Source organism: Festucalex cinctus, chromosome 16, assembly GCF_051991245.1.
Source record: "Festucalex cinctus isolate MCC-2025b chromosome 16, RoL_Fcin_1.0, whole genome shotgun sequence".
NCBI classification, from domain to species: domain Eukaryota; kingdom Metazoa; phylum Chordata; class Actinopteri; order Syngnathiformes; family Syngnathidae; genus Festucalex; species Festucalex cinctus.
In genome coordinates, this window is record NC_135426.1 from 19,464,370 (window position 1) to 19,488,537 (window position 24,168).

General features: G+C 43.0%; 4 protein-coding genes and 1 long non-coding RNA gene across 8 annotated transcripts; 2 read left to right on the forward strand and 3 right to left on the reverse strand.

Moving 5' to 3' along the window:
* Positions 1 to 652: 652 nt before the first annotated feature.
* elp5 (elongator acetyltransferase complex subunit 5) lies at positions 653 to 4,584 on the reverse strand. 2 transcript variants are annotated; one of them, XM_077499878.1, is made up of 9 exons: positions 3,271 to 4,584; positions 3,126 to 3,184; positions 2,991 to 3,051; positions 2,850 to 2,930; positions 2,539 to 2,750; positions 2,290 to 2,459; positions 2,115 to 2,213; positions 1,604 to 1,704; positions 653 to 1,523 (listed from the first exon to the last, which is right to left on the reverse strand). In XM_077499878.1, the coding sequence occupies exons 2-9, from the start codon at positions 3,178 to 3,180 to the stop codon at positions 1,421 to 1,423; spliced, it is 882 nt and encodes a 293-aa protein (XP_077356004.1). In that variant the 5' UTR covers positions 3,181 to 3,184; positions 3,271 to 4,584; the 3' UTR covers positions 653 to 1,420. The 2 variants fall into 2 exon arrangements, with proteins under 2 accessions (XP_077356004.1, XP_077356003.1); XM_077499877.1 differs by having other exon boundaries at positions 3,126 to 4,581.
* phf23b (PHD finger protein 23b) lies at positions 887 to 7,922 on the forward strand. The gene is made up of 6 exons (XM_077499879.1): positions 887 to 2,473; positions 2,549 to 4,006; positions 5,178 to 5,209; positions 5,284 to 5,376; positions 5,462 to 6,005; positions 6,858 to 7,922. Exons 2-6 carry the CDS (start codon positions 3,979 to 3,981, stop codon positions 7,049 to 7,051), a joined length of 891 nt encoding a protein of 296 aa, XP_077356005.1. The 5' UTR covers positions 887 to 2,473; positions 2,549 to 3,978; the 3' UTR covers positions 7,052 to 7,922.
* On the reverse strand, positions 7,199 to 9,851 carry LOC144003516 (uncharacterized). The gene is made up of 5 exons (XR_013279007.1): positions 9,749 to 9,851; positions 8,459 to 8,542; positions 8,256 to 8,380; positions 8,058 to 8,127; positions 7,199 to 7,981 (listed from the first exon to the last, which is right to left on the reverse strand). It is a non-coding gene; the product is annotated as an uncharacterized LOC144003516 (long non-coding RNA).
* LOC144003512 (phospholipid scramblase 1-like) lies at positions 8,698 to 16,385 on the forward strand. Of its 3 annotated transcripts, none has more exons than XM_077499875.1 (8): positions 8,698 to 8,852; positions 12,505 to 12,586; positions 12,748 to 13,025; positions 13,250 to 13,292; positions 13,364 to 13,584; positions 15,126 to 15,287; positions 15,378 to 15,539; positions 15,614 to 16,385. In XM_077499875.1, exons 2-8 carry the CDS (start codon positions 12,580 to 12,582, stop codon positions 15,671 to 15,673), a joined length of 933 nt encoding a protein of 310 aa, XP_077356001.1. In that variant the 5' UTR covers positions 8,698 to 8,852; positions 12,505 to 12,579; the 3' UTR covers positions 15,674 to 16,385. The 3 variants fall into 3 exon arrangements, with proteins under 3 accessions (XP_077356001.1, XP_077356002.1, XP_077356000.1); XM_077499874.1 differs by lacking the exon at positions 8,698 to 8,852 and adding an exon at positions 11,843 to 12,099; XM_077499876.1 differs by lacking the exons at positions 8,698 to 8,852; positions 12,505 to 12,586 and adding an exon at positions 11,841 to 12,099.
* Positions 16,386 to 17,139: 754 nt separating this feature from the next.
* Positions 17,140 to 24,168, reverse strand: tnk1 (tyrosine kinase, non-receptor, 1). The gene is made up of 13 exons (XM_077501072.1): positions 23,654 to 24,168; positions 22,270 to 22,455; positions 22,108 to 22,178; positions 21,857 to 22,033; positions 20,932 to 21,084; positions 20,583 to 20,860; positions 19,681 to 19,807; positions 19,375 to 19,616; positions 19,080 to 19,304; positions 18,943 to 19,004; positions 18,258 to 18,673; positions 17,970 to 18,065; positions 17,140 to 17,430 (listed from the first exon to the last, which is right to left on the reverse strand). Exons 2-13 carry the CDS (start codon positions 22,424 to 22,426, stop codon positions 17,254 to 17,256), a joined length of 2,181 nt encoding a protein of 726 aa, XP_077357198.1. The 5' UTR covers positions 22,427 to 22,455; positions 23,654 to 24,168; the 3' UTR covers positions 17,140 to 17,253.

A 24,168-nucleotide genomic window follows, 5' to 3' on the forward strand; every position in this document is an offset into this window, starting at 1 on the left:
GCCCTGTTTTGTTCCTCTTCAGAGCCCTGCTGCTGAGTTACTTCATATTGAACGAGTACCAGATTTATTGTACTGTATTATTATATGATTTTCTTACCCTCAAAACATGTCACATAAAATATCCCTGCTGAAATACTAAATTTACTCACAAAATGACTGTGACCTCTGACACAACAGCCTGCCATTTAGTGGAAGAGCATTTATTGCTATCTGCCTGTAACTTGCATAGTTAGATGAACCAATACAAGACATTGCTAATGTGTCTCAAAACAGTGGTCAGAATCACTGACCTACTTAATTCATAACCCCAGAGTGGGACAAAAAAAATAGGCTCACGCTACAATTTACAATTTAATGTTTTCAGGTACCTTAAGTAATGGCAAATAATTTGAGTTGAGAAGAAAAGTTTCCTCTAAAGCAGCTTTGCACAAGTACTGAAGGAAGGCAGGGAGCAAAGAAACATTGCAAAAGTAAAAAGCAGGTTAGAGTGAAGAAAGAAGGTCATAGAGTAAAAGATGCCAGAATAAAATCTGTAAATGTGACCAAATTAAGATTTTTATACATACTTTCGGTCCACTATGTATATATACAACACAGATCTTAGCCAATGTGAATTCAAGCTACAGGTACAGACCACCAGTTCACCACGAGGCACTTTTCTAGTTTTTCCTTTATTCATTGTTACATTTCATATTAAACAATTAATATAAAGATATTAAAAACAAAGTGTGGTGACCGGGCCTTCACCGATGGGGCCCGGTCAGGCACAGCCCGAAAAGGCATGGGCTATGTGCTCAACACCGGTAGGAGGGGCCAAAGGGGTCGGGTGCGTAGCGAGCTGGGTGGCGGTCCGATCCCCAGCCACAGAAGCAAGCTCTTGGGACATGCAATGTCACCTCTCTGGCAGGGAAGGAGCCCGAGCTGGTGTGCGAGACAGAAAAATTCAGACTAGATATAGTCGGACTCTCCTCCACACGGGTTGGGCTCTGGTCCCAATCCTCTCGAGAGGGGTTCCACTCTGGAGTTGCCCACGGTGAAAGGCGCAAAGCAGGTGTGGGCAGGTGGGGACTCCCTCGTTCTGCTGGGGGACTTCCAACCCTCACGTGAGCAACGACAGTGAAACCAGTTGATGTGGCTTGGGCACCTAGATGCCTCCTTGGTGAGGTGTTCCGGGCATGTCCCACCGACGGGATGCCCCGGGGACGACCCAGAACACGCTGGAGAGATTGTGTCTCTCGGCTGGCCTGGGAACGCCTTGGGATCCCTCCGGACGAGCTGGTTGAAGCGGCTGGGGAGAGGGAAGTCTGGGCTTCCCTCCTAAAGCTGCTGGCCCCGCGACCCGACCCCGGATAAGCGGTAGTAAATGGGTAAATGGATGGATAAAAAGAAACAGTTGGCGCTATTAAAGCAAACAAGACTATCACACATCAAGATCGTCGTCAGGATCTTCCTGGTCGTAGTCGTCGGTTGCGTCGGGTTCGTACACGATTCTCCCCGAACCAGTGTGGAGAAGAGCTGCTTTCCTATGACACAAAAACAAAGGCAAAGAGTGAATGCAGAGCAAACGGAAATATGACCAAAAAAAGACTTGAGTGTCTTTTACTTCTCTTTACTGAAGACAAAGGGCAGCGCTAGCTTCTCCTTAGCCTCACGCTGACTGTCGGATAAGTGGAGGTTGAAGGTCAAATTTTCTGTTGGGTCTGCCTGCAAGAACCCCAAATAACATTTAATTAGCACTTCTAAATAATTTCAGTTCATTTTACCATGTTATGCTAATAACATAGCTCGCTAATGGCAAAAGTAAAATGCGGAATGACGTTTTATAGTTTGAGCCTTACAATACCCCAAATAGTCACTGAAACCATTTTGAAACGTGTATTCTTTAGTACATTGTAATTGCATTTTAACAATTTATTTTAATGTTCTTGTTTTTTTTTGTGCATTTAACAAAAAAAAAGTGGCAGTATGAGATTAATATTACGAGTACCAAGTTGAATATTGAACAATTTGTAGTACGTTTAAGTAGGGGTGTTCCATATCATACCTTCTACGATATTACCGGTGTATTTTTTCTTTGAAATATCGTGATATAACTTTTAGGCCATATCACCCACCTCTATGTTTAAGGATACCCTCTGTTCTTGCGGCTCAGACCGGCTCAGTTTGCTCTGTCCAACCACCGTCAGGTCATCTTTGATGGAGAACACCTCATCCTACGCATCAACAGATACTTCATGTTCTTTCTTTTTCTTTTCTTTTTTTTCCTGTTTTTAAGTCTTTAATACTTACACCTTGCAAAACTTTTCCTGACTTTAAGCGCTTGGTTATCTTTGCTTGCTCTCCACTCGGTCCCACCGCCACAGTGATGAGTGATGTGGCCAAGTGGCACAGGCTGCCCACCGTACCTCGTGGGTGCATGTCGGAATGGAGGAGACCGATGACGTTTCCCACAGATCCCCCTGATGTACAAAAGGTGCAGTTATTACAGCCATTTCCACAGGAACCCGCTTGCGCGTCTTCTGGAAACTAACAGATCACCATTTTTAAGCTGTTGGAGAGTCCTGCAAACTGCAGTTGGGCTGACGTGTCTCAGGATCCACGAGAGCGAGTCGATGGCTAAAATAGCCGACTTGACTTGTGAGGACTGCTTGAGGAGCAGCGCGACTCGCTCCACGCAGAACTGGTCCACCGTGAAGGCGGCACGGCCGTTCCAGCCCAGGGGGTCGCTGTAAGCGTTGTGAAAGTGGAGCCTGAAACGACAACCACAAAAATCCAACTCACAATGTGGGCAAGACTTTGCCCTTTGATGAAATTTTGATTCCATCTATACCTTTGGGTTGTTTAAATACCTTTCAATGGGTGATCCTTTCAAGCCAGCCTTTAGCTCATCCTCACTGACTTCAAAGCTGAGAACATGGACTGCTTCCGTCCTAAAATTAACAGTATTAATTCATGTCTCTACACTCAGTAATGTACAGCAGCATAACAACCTGTTCAATGCAGCCTTGATGAAGCTCCATAGAAGACGTCGACCCGAACAACTACAGGAATCTTTGATTAAGTACAGGTTTCGTTAGTTTTTTTTTTTTTAAATGTCACTCTAAGGCATGTTTTGTCCCAGATACCTTGTATGATAAGAAAGCTACCGGGGTCCGTTCCTTGCAGCAAGTCATGCAACATGGTGCTACAAATGCTAAAGCTAGTTAGCATACGTCTACGACAGTGATATATTATCGACACTAAATGAATCAAAGTGGCAACACGACTTACGCAGCATGATTTATGTGCAGTCTTTTAGTATATCAGCTCACAAATTTCTATACATAGCCGTATCTGTTAAAAAAAATATTTCGTGACATAGCCTGGCGAAATCGCATCGGCGACGGGGACTCTCGGTCCCAGTGCCCAACGGGAAATGTAGTTTAATTACGACAAATTCTGGTCGGTTCGCCACACAGCCGAACGTCATTACCCATAATCCTTTGGGGCGAACCATTCCATCGATGGATTGTACAAGCTTCTGCCGCGCGTAGACCTGTGGGCAATCCTCCTTGGCTGTCGAGTTGCCCGACTACGAAAGCTCAAATACACGCACAAAATATTTCTATATCGGAGAAGTTCTCAGCGCGGTTTAACTGTAACGATGTTTTACAGCCGAGCTATTCGGTGGCGGCACGGATTTTAAACGCAGCGGAATGGTGCGAGTGACAGAAAAAGTGCATTTTCTCGCTCGTGTCGATAGCGTGGCGACACTTGGATCAAGCAATACACAGTGAAGAGTGATCCTTTGCAACTCTTGTAGTTGTTGAAGAATCGTTTTTTTTCCCCTTATTGCGTTGGTGTTTCAAGCAGTTTCCCGACAGTTTGGGCGCAATCACGCCGGGAGAAGGCTGAGCGTCGCGGCCGCCCCGCTCCGGCTAGCGAGCCCGCCGCTGGATCCGTTTCTCGGACCTTAAAGGCCTGCTCGTCGAGGGGACAATGCTTGACATAATGTCCGATCACCAAGGTATGTTTTTGTGGTATTGATGAGGGTTCGATAAAGTAAGCCGCTTTGCTTTGTTTTGCGTGAGCTTTTGCATGTTTGCTGGGGGTGGAGGATAATTGAGCTTTTGAAAGCTAGCGTCGCCGTTACGTTCTCTTGCGTATGTCACAATTCTCCATTTTCGCGACAACTAGCTCAAAGTTGGTGAGTAAATAATGCAGTTAAACTCTTGTTAGAGATTGGTTCTAACATTTTTGATGACGGTGACAACTTTTTGTATTTTAGCGCGGCGTTCGGTTTTGTCTTGTTAGCTCCTCTGAGGTAGTCCTCGATGCTCAACGCGCATATCGGATTAAAATCGTGCTTCTCGGGTGTCCGAGTTGACATTGTTTTTCCCGACAAAACGAAGCAAATCTACGTCGACTGATAACTCCAAAATCAAGTTGACGAGCGACATTGAGGCACCTTTCACGAGCTCCGGCGTGATTAGCACGTTAGCCGCTAAATGCTAAGTCAACTTTGTCATCTTTTGACGTTTTGCCACCAGCAATTTTAATAACTTTAATCGTGATCGAATGACCACCGAGTAGGAACGCTATATCGGTGCACTCGCAGTGGCAGGGATGTCGATTAATGCCAACCGCGTTGCTTAGTTCAAAGTCGATTCAAACGTTGCAAGTTGCCCGGCCAACCCACCAGGGTGCTTTTCTGCATTAAACTCAACACTACAAATGTTCACATTGTGGTTCACTTCCGCACAATCAACGCATTTGCTCGCCGCCGCCGTTTTACGTGTATTGGTAAGCAAGTTATTTTTTTTGTTTGGGTCCATGTATCACTTAATAATCCCCCATTAAGCTATTGAGCCGTTTAGCGGCTAATGCTAGCGTTAGTTAGCTTGGCTAACGTCCTGAACCCGCGGCCCTGGGGAGTGGATGCATTTCGACAAATAAATGCAACCTCAGGAAACGGGCTCATTATTTATAATAACAAACAGTAAAAGTTTTAAATCAACTCGACGTAGCGACTTGACAAGTGTCCGCCATCTTTGTGTAATTTTCAAAATACATGGAATGAACAATTCAAAGGCCTTTTAAGACAAAAAAAAAAAACTCCTGTTGAAGTCGTCATTTTTGTCTTGACTGTCATGGGAAGTCTTGTCATGTTACTACTTCATGTCTTTCTCTGCCTACAGATTCACGTTTGACGTGCAAAACAGAACCTTTGGTAAGTACCCCAACCGGACTGAACACATTTGTTGAACAAACAACAACTATGGACTAAATGTTTGTTTTGTTTAGCCCCCAGAGAGGAAGAGAAGGACTGTGGAGGACTTCAACAAGTTCTGCAGTTTTGTCCTGGCTTATGCTGGCTACATCCCCAGTCCCAAAGAGGTCAGCTTCGATTTTCAGTAAACACGTTTCAGATGTAGCTTCAGTTGATCCTATCACAACAAAACGTTTCTTTCCTGCCACGTAGGAAAGCTCGTGGTCCCCGACGTCGTCCAGCTCCGCCCACAGTTCGTCGGCGGACGGCGGCGGCGGCGGTGTGAGCAGCGCGTGGGCGGACGGCAGCCCGGACATCCACACCATCCACACGTTTGTCCACAAGGCGCGCGCCAACAAGAGCAAAAGCGTGCACCCGGAAAGCGCTTTGCTGGACAAGATGCGCCTGAAGGACTCGCTGTACGAGAGCCCGGCAGCCGGCGCCAAGGCCGAGCGCAAAAAGGACAAAAAGCTCAAGAGGCTGTCGCTGGCGGCGGCCGACAGCGGCAGCAGCGAGGGCGAGAAGCGGCCGCGCATCAAGCGGAGCAAGAACTCCAAGCAGCCCAAAGCCAAGAAGCTCAAGAGCTCGCCGCCGCTGCAGCGCAGCGACTCGGAGGAGTGGCGGCCCCTGCGCGGGGGTCCCACGCCGCACGGCGCCCACGACAAAATGGCGCCCGGCGAGGCCGCCGGGGACACCGAGATGAGTTCCAGCGAGGGCGAGACCTGGATCGCCGACGAAGACATCATGGTGGAGTCAGGTGGGTCGACAATGGTTTTTATTGATTCATTTATATATTTCTATGGTAGTAAAAGTCACAATTATTGATGTTGCAACTATGGCTGCTCGATTATGAAGAAAATATTAAACGCAATTAATTTGGTATTAATTGAAATCCCAATTAGGACAATAATTTGTTTAAAAAATATTTGATAGTGACAGCACTAATTTAAATAACTCAAAATTAGTATTAGTAATAGGGATGTAACGATATCCAAACGTCACGATACGATATTATGATATGATGCTCACAATATGATAATTATCACAATATTGTGGGGAGGATGGTAATATTTAAAAAAGGTCACAATACTGTAAAACAAAATGAACTCATACTAAAAAAAAAAAAAAAAAGCACAATATTGTGCTTTTGTACATAACATCAATGTTACTATTATTATTATTGTTTTATTATTATGTAATGTTGTTGATGCACGCACACTGAGTTTCTACACATATTGACTTGATTCATAATATTATATTCCCCTTCATCTGATAGTGTCGATTTTAAACAAAGGGCCAAAACATGCCTAATGAAAATTAATTGCACTAAAAAAAAAACTAGCCACAAAGGGTGCTCGAAGTGCACAAATGAAAATCAACCTGACTTTTTTAACAGATGTGCTGCTTTTAATATTGTGACATGATGACGACGATGTATTGTGGCAGTTTTAATATCAGAATATCGCGCTTATCATTACAAATTTAATTAATAATCTTTTTTGTTTTGTTTTTGTTTGTTTTTGTAATTGTGGAGTGTCGTAAATGAAATTGTCATTGAATTTCGATTCATTGCTCAGCCCTAAGTGCGAATGTCGCGCGTGTGTTGCAGGCGACGATTCGTGGGACCTGATCACATGCTACTGCGGCAAGCCGTTCGCCGGGCGGCCAATGATCGAGTGCAACCAGTGCGGCATATGGGTGCACTTGTCCTGCGTCAAGATCAAGAAGTCCAACGTCCCCGACATCTTCTACTGCCACAAGTGCATGCACTCCAGGCGCTCGGGGCACAAAAAAGACACTTAAAAGAAACACAAGAGCAAAAGGAAGTTCTCGTCCCCCCAAAAATGCCGACTGACGAACATTTAACCACAGTCGGAATTTTTTTTTTTTTTTTTTTTTGACAATCAGCGTTATTTATCCCTCTCGTTTTGTGTCTGAGGCACAATTGAGTTTTTGTTTTTCTTACCACCCTCCTAAAAATTGTGAATTTTTTTTTTTTTTGACTGAGACGTCACCAATAATATTTTTTTTTTTTTGGAGGGGGTGGTAATAGTCAGTGCAAAGGACACTGATGCCATATGTCACTTTAAATAACACAACAGATGTGGACTTTATCAGCCAAAAAAAAAAAAGACATTTTAGTTTTGGCACCAGATTTTTCCGTAACCCTCACTTTAGAAGTAATATTTGTGTTACCACAATTGACTTTTTTTATTTTTTTTTCCACCGCCAAAATAAATCACAGCAAAATCCTTTTTGTGATTAGCACCCAAGACAATTGAACAATTGCACTTTTCGGAATGGGGGTCGGGACGTACGTTCATGACAAAGCGCTTAGGAATGGCCTTTTTTTTTCCTCTCTCTCTTTTTCCCATTTTCTATTTCAAACAAACCCTCATCTCATAAATGGTTGATTTTGCTCACGTTTATTCGTTAGGCTTGTTTGCGCCTCGTTGAAAGAGAACACATCTGTTTGTTTTCCTCCTGTTGGAGAATGTGTTGGATGTTTTAGGCAATTTTTGCTTATGTTTGCGAGTGGGGGGCTGTACATATTCTCTTTGACAAATGTACATATGTGAAAGCCAATGCAAAAATCTATATTTTCTGCAGTCCAATATTGTTTTCTTTAATTGTAGTTTAAGAAAATAAAAGTTTTTGGGAAGATAACACTGAAGCGGAGTGGACAATATTTCTTAGGCCCATGTCCTCTTGTCAGTCGTCATCAGGTTAATCCTACAACAAAAAGTTTCTCGTTATTTCCAAAGCAATTGACCACTTGTTAATTCTGATTTGATTTTGTAACGAACACCTTTGCTTTCCTGAACGCCAACATCAGCGAGCTGCCAATGGAATCCACAGGAGCCACCTTCGCCTTCCTCCTGCAATAAAAAAAAAAAATACTTATGTCCACTTTCTCGTCATCTTGCAATTTTATTTTTAATTCATCTGCAAGATGATTTGTTTACGAACGTGATATTGCGAGAAAAAAACAACAACTTGTGTATACCTCCTTTGGTTGATGGTGGGTTGATTGTGGCGAGCTCGGACGACTGCCGTCGGCCGCGGGTTGTGCACAATGGAGACGTCCCAGCCTGCCCTCTGCTCCTGTTCCTGTTCCACCGCGCTGACTTCCTGATGTGATAAGATACGCGTCACTAGAGAATAGATTGGAGGCCCATCATTGTGGTCCTCAAAACGATGATGAGCTACCTTTCTGGTCCTGTGTCTTCCAACCGCAACCTCCAGGAACAGGTACAAAGTCAACAAGGACAGCACACGTTTGGAACAATGCATCTAAAATGCACACAGGAGGTAGGAAAAATGTGTTTTGAATAGGAATTAACTAACCTTGCTCTCGCAAGATGAATTCTCGCGGTATTTGTGAGTAATCGCGGTTACCGTGGTTCGGACCAATCACAGAGCGACATTGTGTTTGGGGGGCGGGATATGCAACTGTGACGAACCCCGGAAGCCGACACCGGAGCTAACAAACTAATCTAACATGTTCGAACGGACGCTACAATTAATTCTGTTCTCGCAGAATTACTCACCGTTTCCTTGTTGAATGTTGAACAGCGACAGGCGCTTCGTGTATTTCTAGCTGGTAAGATGTTCGTGCTTTTACCCCCTTCGGCAAGAACGAGTACGAAATTTTCACCCGTGGCCGTGACTGGTTAAAACAAACATGTAGAATGTCGCATCGTCCAATCAGCTCGAATTATTGTACAGAATGTCCCGCCTTTTCCTGACGAAATTACTGTGGAGAGGTACTAGAATGGATAAGTAAAATTCATATGGCTATTGCTAGTTTAGGAATACACTAGAAGTGTCCAAATCAAAACCACGATAGAAAACATTGTGTTGAAATAAAAGTAATAACTAGAATAAAAAAAGATGCATCTTTTTAGTTTGCAACATTTCCTCATAACATCTAGGTAAGTGTTAACTTTTTTTGTTGGAAATTTATTATTATTTTTTTTTTATCATAAAATGATTATTGTCATAATGTTGTAGTTAAATTACTGTACTGTACTGTAATGTGCTGCAACTGGCCTCGTAAAAGTACGTTTTCCTTGGAAAGTCAAATCTTTGTTGGTCTAATTTGATTATTTGAATGTTTTCCCCATGTAAAGTTCTTACATTATAAAATAAATTACTTTTCCTTTATGAAATCATTATTCTTGTAAAATATATAAAGTTTTCTTTGTAATTTTTTTTCTTTTGAGAATTTAGGACTTTTTCTTTGTAAAAGCTGATTTTTTTTATTTTTTTTTAGAAAATGTGACTTTTCCTTTAGATGTTTTCCCATGTAAATTTTTTTTATAATTTCTTATAAAATCGACGACGTTTCCTTTAAAAAATAATTACTCTTCTTGTGAAATTTATGACTTTTTTTTTTTCCGAGTAAAATCTATGACTTACTGCAATCTTGTACCTCATAAAATCCTGACTTCAATTTGGTCAATTTTGCATTTATATAGCTTGATAGGAAGCTCTTACCATTTCAGCTTTCCGGTATGCGGCGCGACGGCTTTGTGTTGTGATGTGATGTGTTGTCAGGCACGACGATGTGATGTGGGTAAATGCGGAATGCAAGCTTTTTGTAGCCGCGCGTCCAGGGCGGGTTTATATGACGGGGGTCTGTTTAGGCTAAATGTGGGACAATTACGCTCCATACCTTATCAACAACAAGAAAAATGTGTGCGACACGCCTTGGCACACGTTCACATGCCAAGATAAGAATATATCTTAGCAATCTCCTCACGTCTCCAAACCACTATTCGTCATATATACTATTTTTTTCCCATCTAGTCTTTAAAATTAGAAACAAAAAAAAAAATAATAATTTTGACTTGTTCTATTGACTTCCAAAAGTTCGATTCGTTCTGCATGTGAACACGCAACTCACATCAACATTCTCCATTGAAATGAATGGAAATGAAATGCCGTTCAAAACACCAACAAAAAAAAATAGTTTTTTTTATACGAAAAAGACACGAAACCGTGTTATATAAAAACATAGAGCATTAACATCATTAGATTAGAAAAGCAGTGCATTAATCACGATTTGTGCAGCTCCATCTGAGTTACACGTAATGGCCACCAGAGGGCAGTATAATACAAACATCCACGAAGACTTCCCCTCCATGTACCACTTTTTATTCATGAAAATATGGCTTTATCTTGTAAAAAAATTAAATCTCGTAAATGATAGCGTTGTTTCTCGTAACTGATATATCCCCCCCCCCCAAAAAAAAAATGAATCATGTGAATCTTTCGTCCTGAATTCCTGTAAGCGCGTTGAACACGTCTGCTCTTTTCCTGCAAATGCATTTTTTTTTTCCAGCGTCAAGCGAGCAAGCACAGACATAAATAAAGTGAGGAAACTCCAGTATTGTGACGCACTGACTGATTAGCGTCCTTATCGAGGACTCATCAAAGACCACATGTGAAAGGGGAGTCGGTGACCACCCAGCGCGGTAAACACGACACAGTATGCAGTCCTAACTGAATTTATAGACAATTTATTTTAATAATTAAATCAAATGTTAATCATTGGGATAGTCTTTGACGATGTAACAATGTCATATGTCAAGCTTTTATATATATATTTTTTGTGTTCTGTTGTCTTCATGGTTTTTGGGATAATGATTAAGATAATAATCATGTTTAGATTAATAATGATGATGACAACGATAAAGTTTGTGTGATTGTTGTGTGTGGATATGTGGAGGCCTTTGTGTTGATTAATTGAAACAAACAGCAGCATTGATGAGGAATTTTTGAAAATTAAATCCAAGGGAAAAAAAAATGAAGAAAATTTAACATTAAGACGTTTATGTATTCTCTGCACTGTAATGATTATAATTTATTTTATTTACATTTTTAATTTATTATTCCAATTTTGTTTATTGAACATTTTTTAAACACAACCCAACGGCTTAGACTACTGAAAGTCACATTTTAAAGAGTATAGCCGTATTTTATCCCTCCACCCACATCCCCACCCAAGGCCAACTAATCACGCACACAGACCATTAGTCCCCCCCCCCCAAAAAAAGGTTGAATTAGAGATAAAATGCCTGTTAATCATCCTCCAAGTCAAAAGGAATATTCAGATGCTCAATATTATTGCACAAAAGAATCCCATGTGACATGAAATGTCTGAACAGAGCTACATTTTTAATTTATGAATTCATTTATTTAATTCATTATAGTTTTTAAATAAGTGAATAGCTAAAAAAAAATCACATTACATTATATTCCCAATGTATTTAATGAATTGCTTGCCCGTATTCGTCATTATTATTATTGTTGTTGCTATCATTGCTATTATCTTTCATTTTTAAATAAAAATATTTTGTGAAGTGAGTGCCGTGACAAAATGAAATACATAAATCCAATGAAAAATAAAAGAATGACTAACCAAGTAATAATTAGACATAGGGAATTAATGAAGACATGGAGATACGCGTGAGTGGAATAATGTCGCTCTCTTGTGGCCAATAACGGCACAATATTACCTAGGCCGATGACGTCATGTGTCGCCAAACGCTTATTTCGCAGAGAAGTCGAACAAGGCAATTCAAAACAGAAAACGTCATCATACACACATCCCATAACTTTCCAAATTGAGCAACATGTGGACTAATTAAGGATTGGACGTTTCCGGTTACTTCATTAACGGCGCGTGATAAACCCCCAAAAAAAGAGACGGAGGGGGGGAGAAATGGGCGTGGAGGAGTCGGGAAGACGGTTCCGAGGACTCCACCAAAACTAACTTGAACCGAACGACTCGAGTGTGGATTTTAGCTCGGTTGAGGAAAACAAAACAGCTGCTATTTCAACAGGTGAGTTCTGTGTTGGCTCTAGCGTGTTAAACAAGCAAACAAAGAAACAACGACGCGTTTGTTTAGCTCTCGAGGGCGAGTCGTGAAGGACGAACGAAAAAGCATCCACGCTAAAAGTTTCCAACCGCTCAAATGTCGCCGTTTAACCTCATTTCAGTGATCAAAGGAGATTTTTCAACCAGTCAACAAATCACACGAAGCGACCCAACTCGAGGCTTTTCAAAGCGCTACAAATAACATACATAAACATACATAGTTGGATTAAAAGGCGATTTTTTTTGGGTTGTTTATTTGAGGATTTTTTTGTGTGTGTGTATAATTTACTTTTTTTTTCTTATTTATTTATTTATTTATTTATTTTTTAATAAATAAATAAATAATACTCTACTCGCATTCGTTTCCTAGGAAGGAGTAACAGGAAGTACAGGAAGAGGTAGCCGGAAGTTAGCGTCAGTGCCTGGGAAGTCACAACCAGTCATCATGTCCGGTCAGTTCCTCAACTACATGTTTTGTGGTTGTTGTTTTTTTGTTTTTTGTTTTTTTTCTGCTTTAAGCACTTTAGATTCACTTGTTCCTGTCACACCAGTTTTAGCGTGCGTAGTAAAATTCCACCAGCGCACCCAATTTCCCGTGTCTATTTTTTACCAGGTTACACCCACCAGGCGCCCTACCCAATGACTCATCAAGGGGGCCAATCGGTGGCACCCTATCCCGCATTTCAGGGCGGCTACGGGGACCCCGTTCAACCGCCCGCCCCGGGCTTCAACATGAACTACAACCAGGGTCCACCTCCTGTCATGTTTCAACCGGCACCTATGGGGGCGTCCCCGTCTTATGGCGACTCCCCCGCGGCCATCAGCCATGCGCCGGTCCCCGCTGCCATTGTTCACGTTGGGGTCCCGCCGGGACTTGAATACCTCACTCAGGTAAACTCATCGATTGTTTGAAGTGTGGTTTTTCCCGCTATTATTAGCATTTGACCTTATTTGACAGGTTTATGTTGTGTCTTGGGAAGATGTAGACTACTAATCTATGTTGCGAGCTGCTTTCTGACCTTTGAGCAACCTGTTCTACAGGATTGTGTAAAAGTAAACTTTTTATGAGTCAAGTTAAAATGGAAAATTGTCTCCTTGTTTTGTTTCCTTGTCAGATCGACCAAATTCTGATCCACCAGAAAGTGGAGCTCCTGGAAGGTAGGCTGCTCCGACCGACGCTTCCGGCTAACGGCGCCGCTCGCTGAACCCAATTTGTGCTCGTTTGCCAGCGTTCATCGGCTTCGAGACCAACAACCAGTACGAGATCAAAAACAGCCTTGGCCAGAAGATCTACAAAGCCAAGGAGAAGAACGACTGCTGCACGCGCAACTGCTGCGGCTCCTTGCGCAGCTTCGACATGAAAATCAAAGACAACAACGACCGCGAGGTCATCCGCCTCATCAGGCCCTTCCGCTGCGTTTCCTGCTGGTGTCCGTGCTGCCTGCAGGAGGTCGGCCGGTTTACATTCACTTTTTTTTTTTTTTTAATGTGATAGGCTGATATGGTTTTTCATGGGCCGATAACTGATAATTCATGCCAATATTAATTTGCAGTTAAATATTAAATATTAGCTTCAAAATAAAAACAAAATAGCTAACAAAATATGTAAATTAATTGTAAATTAAAATGTATGCGCATAACTCAACAAAAAGTGTTTTCCTTTGGGATCATACTACAGCTCTGTTCTCAAAAAATAAATAATTAACTGAATTTTTACAAAGTTTTCAAGTGATTGACAGATGATGCTAGGTGGCATATGACAAGTTGGGTGGGTCAAACCATTCTGATATGGGAGAGATGCTGGTTTTTAGGACACTGAAATAGAATAGCCTACAAAATATCAAATTCATTTTTTTTCTGAAATATTTACATGCTTACTATATTTACCGGTACTTTTAAATATATTTTAACTCATTCACTCCCAAACATTTTGGATTTTGACTGATTTTGCAAGGCCGACAGAATATTGTGTTCTATTGCTATAAAAACATGGAACATACCAAAAGAAAGATTAAAGTCTATTCTTTCATCAGGAAAAAAAAAGTATATTATATCTGTTTCCGTTTTGCAGCAATTAGCATTCGAACATAGCTAAGTTTTATCATCCATCCATCCATCCATTTTCTTGACCGCTTATTCCTCACAAGGGTCGCGGGGGGTGCTGGCGCCTATCTCAGCTGGCTCTGGGCAGTAGGCAGGGGACACCCTGGACTGGTTGCCAGCCAATCGCAGGGCACACAGAGACGAACAACCATCAAGTTTTATCATCATTCACAAATCTATTTAGAATTGTGAATTTAGCTTTTTTTTTCCCCAACATGGCTCTGGTTGATCTCTTATACTCTTCTGCCACCAGCTGGCCGTTTGTGGAATAGCTAATATTTCGTCAACCGTTTTTTGCAGTTGAGAGGCTGCGTCAAAGCCTTCTGTATGCTCTAGCATAAAAAAACCAAAACCCAAAACAAACGTATAAATACGTCTTTGGGACACTTAAAACATTTAAAATAGAACATATTTATACGTCTTTGGGAGCAAATGAGTTAAAATCTCACGCTCCAATCAGATTTCAGCCTCTGTGTTGCTATGTCAATGCTAATCTGCCCGGCCAGCACTTCTCATTGATTTGACGATGAGATTTGTTGATGTGAAATTGTTTCCATTCCAATCCAAATGAAATCAATCAAATCCGATCTTGATCCCGTTCGGATTTCCCAAACCCAGTGATGTTTTTGGAATGAAAAGCCGCCCGCCTGGTTTGACCGGACAGACGATCGTTTGTCCTCTGCTCTTTTTGTTTTTGCTCCTAACTGGAATCATGCGACCTCCATAACGTCCCAACCGAGCCGTTTATCCGCCGCCGTTCACCGTCGGTGACTCACCTGATAATCAAAACCACCTCGCTCCGCATAGCCTCTCATATGATGACTTGACAAGGACTAGGAAAGTAGTAATTGTGATGATTGAGCAAGTGTGAGTAATGTGTGTGGTCAGATGGAGGTGCAAGCGCCGCCGGGCACCACCGTGGGCTTCGTCAAGCAAGACTGGCACCCGTTCCTCCCGCGCTTCTCCATCCAGGGGCCCAACAAGGAGACCCTGATGAAACTGGAGGGGCCCTGCTTCGCGTGCAACTGCTGCGGGGACGTCAACTTTGAGGTCACACGATCACACTCATCAACCCGCTTTTTTTGTTGTTGTTGTTTTTATTTGCCTTCTTGACTGATTTTGGTTTTTGTGGGTGTCCAGCTGAGGGGCAAAGATGGCGGCCAGCCCGTCGGCCGCATCAGCAAGCAGTGGAGCGGCCTCCTGAAGGAAATCTTCACCGACACGGACAACTTCGGCATCCAGTTCCCTCTGGATCTGGACGTGAAGATGAAAGCCGTCCTCCTGGGCGCCTGCTTCCTCATCGTACGTTTGCTTCCTTTTCGTCTCGCTTTGGTTCAAAACGCATCACTGAGAGCTTTTTTTTTTTTTTTTGGCAGGATTTCATGTTCTTTGAGAAGGTGGGCGAGGCCAACCAGCGCAGCAGCGTCTTCTCCTGAGCAAACGAATAGGCAAGCTTTGCGATTCTTTTGGGCATTCCGTCCGCCCGCTTTTGTGTGCTCAAATGTTACTGCGTTATTTAAGGATTCCATGTCTGTCACAAAAGCAGGGTTTTCCAAATGGAGTATGTCACGTGGAACGCATGTAAACAAACACATTAGAGCAGTCATCACATTTAAAAAAAAAAAAAAACGTAAAAATTTAACCTAGTCTCTTAAAATGTACGGAAAGTCCCAATGTGTGCAAATTGTAAATCGTGCGAGTTTGTTTCCACTGAATCGGTGCCAGTTATCCAGCTAAGCTAACACTCCTTTTTGGCCAATTTGTCATCCTCCGACTCAAGTGCCTGATTGTTTAGCACTCACTCCACCAAATGTCATGCAAATGTTGATTCTACCTCTAATCAGAGGTGGCAAATCCACGTCAAGAAAGTAAAAACTCTGCCACAGTTGGGCTTTAGCCCAAGGTGCTAGCTAGCTAGCTCCCATGCTGCTCGTTAGCAAGCTAGCTAGCATAAACTGTGCCAGGCTTTTTACTTTCTGGACCAGTTTTTTTTTTTTTTTTTTTGCCACCTCTGCCTCAATTTCAACCCAGTCACTTTTCTACGTAATTGTTTGAAACATTTTTAACCAATAAAAATGCAATTGTGTACGATAAGACCAATGACAGATACAATATATAAATATATTAAAGCTTTTTCTGCTAGTGTCACATGCTTCATGTTTGATGTATTCTCTCAGGAATATTGAGATCTATGCCATAATAATTACCACAAGTTTCACTTTTTACCAGAAAAAAAAAAAAGGTTCATTTTATATATCGCACAAACTAAAAGGACGTAATTGTGCAAGAATGTCATCATTGTATGTAATCTCGCAACAATCCCATTGTAATTGAAGTACAAGACAGAATTTTTTATTTTTTTTTTTCAGTACAGATACTGATGATTAGTAGTCAAGAATGCCAATAACCGATATTTGGAGCCGATATTCATTTTCTTCACTAAATGGGAAAATATTGGCATAAAAATTTGAAACAATACAAACTTCACTTCTTATTTTTATTTATTTATATATTTAAAAAAAACATTTATCGAACAACTTTTAGAGTTCATAAAATATTGGAGTTTAAAAAAAAAACGTTTTTAAATATCTAATAAAAAGTTCAGGGATCTCACATGGGCAGTAGAATGTCTTCATAAGTTAAATAAAAACGTAAGTAAATAGCTCCCTATTATTTTCTACAGGAAATAAAGTTTTCCAAAATTTCAAAATATCCGTAGTATTACAATTTTACTTATCTTAGTTTTTAATTTCAAACAAAAGGTGCAGCATTCTTCAAAATGGCCGATGCCGATAATCGTCCAAATGCTGAATATTGGCGCAGATGATCGGCCGATAATCCGTCTATCCCTAATGCACACTCTTATTAGAATCTTAATCGTAAATATTAATGATGCTGGAAATCATTAAAAATCTATTTATTCAACAGAATAATATACACAGAAAATATGAACAAATGTCCCGTAAAAAAAATCATAAGAGAGAGTGAGCCTCTTTTAAAAAGTGACAATGCAATTTTACACGCGTCTGTCGCCGCTGAGCGCCGCCCGCTCCCTCTCGCCCGAAGAGGATCGGTCGTCGCGCGACCAGCGGATCAGGTAGCGGCTGGCCAGCTGCAGGTTCCACTGGTACCGGGTCAGGATGCGCAGGCAGTCCTCTCGCGAGCACAGGCTCAGCGAGTACAGCTGCTCAAACTGGGGAACACGGTTCAACATGCTGGTTATTGTGACTGTGAACCGCAGCAAAAATGTTAGTAGCAACAGTTTGATGAGGAAAATGGTTGGAATATTGTGAAGGTATTTCAGCTTTTCAGGAAAATATTTGGAATCTTTTATGGAAAGATAGCGATGTTATTTTATTTTCTAAGAAAAGTATTATCAGGGGGGGGAAAATAATTGCGAAATTTAATTAAAAAAAAATGTAGAATTTAATTTTAAGTTTTATTTAATTATTTTTATTGTATTAATTTATTTATTATATTTATTTATTTTATATGTTTGTTTTAATTAAATTTTATTTTAATAATAAAAAATAATTAACTTTATTTAAAAATATATACGTTTTAATTTTATAATGAAAAAAGACGTGTTTTTTTATTATTTAATTAAAAAAATAATTTAATTTTAGCTATTTTTAATTAATTTCTTTAATGTAATTTTGTATTTTACTATTTTTATTTTAATATATGTATTTATTTATTATTTTCTTTAAATTAAAACAAATTAATTCTCACCTTTAGTTGCTGCTCGGCTCGTAGCGGGTTCCATTCGTTCCGCTGCAGTGCGCCGTGAGCCTCCTCGATGGTCACCCCGTGCACGGCCTCCATCACCTGAACACAATTTGAGGACGCACGCGGTTAAAAAAAATAAAAATAAAAAATAAAAAAATCATTACATTTACAAAACAGGGATTTTTGAAAAAAAAAAGTGATCTTGTAAGAAATTCATATTTTAGAAACAAATCTTGATATAAAAAATGTTGCAATCTGACGAGAACTTATTGGAGAAAAAAGTTGGGATACCTGCGAGATGAGCGAGTCTCTGGCGTAATGCGTGGGAGTCGGCTTCTCCCTTTCGCGAGAGCGCTCCCTTCCATCGGCGTGCTCGTCCAGCTGAGGGGTCGAACGCGCCAGCTGGGACATTTTAACCAGGTTGGCGCCTCCCGCTGGAGGAGGAGGCGGAGGCGGAGGCGGCGGAAGCCAGGTGGAGCCCGTTACCGGGTGCACGGTGGGCCTCCTCTGAGGCTTCCAGTTGCCGCGCTTGGGCGGCGGCGGGCGAGGAGGCGGCAGGACGCTGGCCTCGCTGAAGCGCCGCAGGTCCTGCTGCATCACCACGCTGCGGGCCGACATCGACGGAACCGCCGACCTGCCCGGGGCGGCTGACGGGGGCGCCCGCGACTGCCGACCGCTCAACACCGACTCCAGGCTTCGGGAAATACCTGCGGACGGGACCCGTCAAATGGACGCCGTGACGAGCCTAACGGTGAGTCAACTTTGCCTTACGTGGATTTATTAGAGTAAAAAAAGTTGTCAGTGTTATGAATGAAGGTGAATTAGAGTTTAGGTCACTTTGCCCCGTTGTGCAACGATATCAGGGGTCTGCAATCTTCCACTCTGGAGCCACATGTGGCTCCTGTGCATCTCTAAGAAAAACTGAGTGGACGAACGTATGACGTCTATGGGAACGGTATTTGAGGAAATGCGGCACCTGACATTTGGAGCAGATTGGATCCCTCCTTCTCCCTCGGTTGCCTCCAGCTGCCACCGCTTCTGCACACGCCACAAGAGTACGTCAATCAAGAAGAACACGCCCCCGAATATCCCCAAAGTGTCGCGGCAACTGACTCGTCCAGGTTGTCGGGCGATCCCCAGCTGCGAGACGCGTGGACGTCCCCGTGCGCCGCGTGGTGCAGGCTGCCCTTCACCGGGGCCGAGATGAAATTGGTGACGGGCGCAGAGTTGGCGGCGGCCGGCGCCGGCGCGGGAGCCGGCGGCATGATGACGCTCGGAGGGAACCAGCCCACGCTGAGCGTCCGCTGGTTCTGGCCACGCCACTCGCTGAGCTCCAGGCTGCACGGCGGACAACGAATCAGCTCGGTCGATTATTCTCACCTTTAAAGACGGATTTTCGCCAGGTTACCCGTGCTCGACGACGGTCACGAGGTCCCCGGGCGATAACGCCAGCTTCCTGGCTTCGGCGAATTCCCGGCCGGCCTGGACCTCCATGGGTTTGGCCTCCGTCACCATGGCGATGAGCCGCGCGAAGTCGGGCCGCTCGGCCGGTTCGCACGCCCAGCACTTCCTCATGATGGCGTACATCTCCTGCGGCGAGTCGGGCGGCTTCTCCAGCCGCTCGCCTTCCCGCTCCACCCGCCACAGGATCTGCGATCCGCACGCGCGCTCAGCGGACGGTGCCGCGAATCGCTCCGGTCGGCCAGTCGCTTACCTGCCGTCCCGACAGGCCGAACCACGGCTCTTCGCAGTACGTGAACATCTCCCACAGGGTGACGCCGAACATCCACACGTCAGACGCGTGCGAGAAGGAGCCCACGCGGAGACTCTCCGGAGCACACCTGGGGGTTGCCAAAATGTGTGACGAGCAAATCGGGGGTGCCAAATTTTAAAATGGTGACTCAGATCAACCGTTACTTAAAGTGGAAGTTAACCGTAAACATTTCTTGACAATAATATGTTATCTGTGACCTCACTAGTCTAAACATCCACCCATCCATTTTCTTAACCGCTTGCTCCTCACAAGGGTCGCGGGGGGTGCTGGAGCCTATCCCAGCTGGCTTTGGGCAGTAGACAGGTTACACCCTGAACTGGTTGCCAGCCAATCGCAGAAGTCCATACAATGACATTCTGATTATATATAATAATAATAATAATAATATTATTATAACATTGTCAAGAAATGTTTAAAGGGATACTTCACTTATTTATCAGCCCATTATAGCAATATAATTATTTTGTCTATAATTAGATATTTTCATTATTTTTCACGTACAATTAGTACCTTTTTAAAAACACATTTTGCAACTTGCTGTCGACTGAAAATGACATCACAAGGGCTCAGGTAACCAATCACCGCTCACCTGTTTTCTTGGTTTGGTCATGTGACATTCACAAGCTGAGCTGTGATTGGTTACTTGAGCCCTTGTGATGTCATTTTCAGTCGACAGCAAGTTGCAAAATGTGTTTTTAAAGGTACTAATTGTATGTGAAAAATAATGAAAGTACAAAGTGTAGACAAAATATTATTGTTTGGCTGTCAAAAATGGGTAAATAAAAAAGTATCCCTTTAAGGTTGACTTCCACTTGAACAAAGAGGAATGAAAAACGGCTGACCACGCAAAGGGGATGCGCCTGTGCGCCGACATGACGTAGTGGTCGGCGTCGTGGCTCAGTCCCCGCATGAGGCCGAAATCGCCGATTTTCACCACCTCCTTGGACGCCAGCAGTACGTTGCGGGCCGCCAGGTCCCGGTGGATGAAGCGGCGCGTCTCCAGGTAGTCCATGCCCGCCGCAATCTGGCAGGCGAACAGCCACAGGCGCACCAGCGGGTACTCGTACTGCCGCGAGCGTAGCGTGTCGTACAGCGCGCCCAGCGGGGCCAGCTCGGTCACCTACCGGGGGGGGCGCGACTGGCTCGTTAGCGCAGAGATGGCGAGATAGGTTGTGGGGCGGGTTCGCTCACCATTTTGAGTGGCTGCGTGAGCACCACGCCGTAGAGTCGGATGATGTGCGGGTGGTCCAGCGACTGCATGCAGGTCACTTCTTGCAAAAAGTCCGTCAACGTGTCCGCCTGGCGGGACAGGCTGCTCCGAAGGGATTTCACTGCCACGGGCAGCTGCAACGCAACAGGCGGAAAACAAAAACAGAAAAAAATAACACACTATCATATTTTTTGGTCATTTTATTGGAACGTTCTCCATACCAGGGTTTGCCAAGTTGGGTCCTCGAGAGCCCCCTATCCATATAGTAATAATAATTATTGTTATTAATAACAATAATTATTAATATATTTGTTTTATTTTAAGTTATTAAAATTAGTGTTATTCCGATACCGGTTTTTGGCTCCCGATACCGATACCCAGCTTTGCAGTATCGGCCGATACCGATACCATATCGATATTTAAGGTTTTTTTTCCTCAACATGAAAAAGCTGTCCTGCCATTGGTTTAGAGCATTCAAGGGCCAATAGGATATCTTAGATCGGCATGCAGTGAACATGTCACATACCAGTGAATGTCGTGCATGAGCAAGATGCTGCATCCAAAATCCTATATTAGCGTTGGAATTAATGGTATCGGCATGTTACTTGTGAGTAGTCACCGATACCGATACCACTGTTTTAATGCAGTATCGGCACCTCTGCCGATACCAGTATCGGTATCGGAACAACACTAATTAAAATGTATACATTCATTTAATTTATTTTATTACAATTTATGTATTAACATTTATTTTAAGTTATTTTATAACATTAGTATTTTTTTCTTTAATCGTAATATATTATTTTTCTTGTATCATTTTTATTAAAAGACTAAACCCCCAATGAATCCTTCGATACATAAAGTCACTTGTGTGTTTCGATGTCATAATCTTCATATTTGTCTTACAACTCTTCCAGTGGGCGTGTGCCACTCTCCTTTCTTGACCACCCCGAAGGAGCCGGAGCCCAGCCTATCCCCGAGAACCAGCTCGCTGTCCTGGATGAGGCTGGCCAGTGCCCGGCTACCACCTTCCAGGTTGGGCTCGCCGCCGCCGTCGCCGTCGGGACCGCGACCGCCCGGACCCTGCGTGTGCAGACGTCACAGTGGGTCAGGTGTGCTTAAGTTGTTTTGGGTTTTTTTTCCCCATGTGGTCATACCTTGGGCACCCACGAGCGCCAGCTTCGCGACGTCTTGTGGCGTTTTAGCGCATCCCATAATCGTCTTTGTGCTTTGGTAAAAAGAAACACAAAATTGCGACGGAATCAGTTTAGTAGCATCAAATAGACGCCGGCAAATGAAATGGCAGATGTGCGGCTCACCGGGTTTGCTGATGCCGATGTGCTCCAGGTCGGCCTCCTTGACGTAGGCGAAGTGCTCGATGCGCGTGATGTTGAGGCCGTCGCGCACGCGCAGGTAGAACTTCTCCAGCTGCACGTCGGCCAGGAGCTGATACAGCCATTGGGTCTCCTGCTCCATTGGCGGACGCTCAGACGGAAACCAGGAAGCTGGCGGATAATAAGCAGGTGCCTGATAAGTCATAACTCATATAAGTTTTTTTTTTTTTTTTTTTTTTGTTGTCATTCTCGTGTGAGGGAAATATCATAATAGGTCTTAGAGGTCAGAGGTCGGAGCATTTCGATGTGTTTGCAGGAGCAGATGTTATAGTCATGTATAGCCAAATCAATTTTCAAAAATTTTCAGTCTTGACCAAGTGCCAACCTGCTGCAAATTTTGTTCTCTAGGTCAATACGTTGAAATATATTGACATACCTTACTTGTATTTTTTTTGTCATTTTCATATCACGCAATAAGCTGGACTGCGATTGGCTGGCAACCAGTCCAGGGTGTACCCCGCCTATTGCCCAAAGTCAGCTGAGATAGGCTCTAGCACCCCCTGCGACCCTTGTGAGGAATAAGCGGTCAAGAAAATGGATGGATGGGTAATTCGCTGGAGTCATTATTGGACAAGGCGGACACGTGACGGACCTTCTGCTTTTGAGAAACTGTGACCCTCCATATTTAGCTGAAAACGATGGCTGTATTTATTGGTTTCTGCTCTGACAAGAATGAGGAAGTCACCTTACAAACTCCGAGCTTTGGCCCTGCTAAGTCGCCGCTCCTGCCCTCTCAGAGCATGTGGGGAAAAAAAAAAAAATGAACAGGAGCTAGCGAAGCCAAAGCCTGTGATGCTAACGTTTATGTGCACAGTGATGAATCTTTAACCGGCCTGGCTACTGAAAAGCGCTCTCCATGCCTCAGACGCACTGTCTGTATCAACATAATGATCAATTAGCATCCATCCATTCATTCATTTTCAATGAATTTGGGCAGGGTGCACCCAGGACTGGTCACTAGCCAATCACAGGGCACTTACCGTAATGACAAACAAACATCGGCACTTGTATCTATGGAAATTAGGATTTTTGTTTTTTTTTAAATGGGCAGACATGACCAGGTTGACCTCGGTTGTAATAAAAGAAGTTCAAATGACTACAATAAAAAAATCTATGTTTATTAGTTCATAATGTTTCATTTAAATCTTATTTACCAATTATTTATTAAAACGTCTCGGAGCAGATACAGGACTGTGCATAGCAGTGTAATTGGGTGTTAGTAAGTGCTACAATTCATTCAAAATTAACAAAATGCATCCTATACTGTATTTCCACGATGTGTTTTGTGTGCTTTTTGTATGATACTCACTGTAAACGACGAATGCTGTGTTGACAGCTCGCTGTCACCCCCCAGCACACACCTTGACGCCACACGGCATGTCCCCCACCCTTCCCACAAATCTTTGAAAAGTCCTCGAAAGGTGTCACACTCCAACAAATTCCGACTTTTATTTCACACAGAAGAAGAAAAAAAAGGTCAACGTCACTTGGAGGTCGTTCGGTTCCACTTCGGATAGTCAACAAGTGAGTGAGACTCGAGGAACGTACCTGTCTGAGAGGCTGTTTTTTTTTTTCTTTTTTTTTTCATTTCCGGAATAGGGCACGCCTTTTTCCGGTTATTACTCACCTGAGTCGACACGCAAATAGGAAACGTTCAATTAATAATAATGAAAAATCAAAACAAATCAAGTAAACGGAATATTTGCATTCAAAAACATTTTAATGCAATCTAGTACGTATTTGAAAGTATAAAAAAATAATGATAAATGAAGACAAAATAAAAAATAGGATGTCCTCTTAACGTTTTTTTTTTTTTTACAGCAC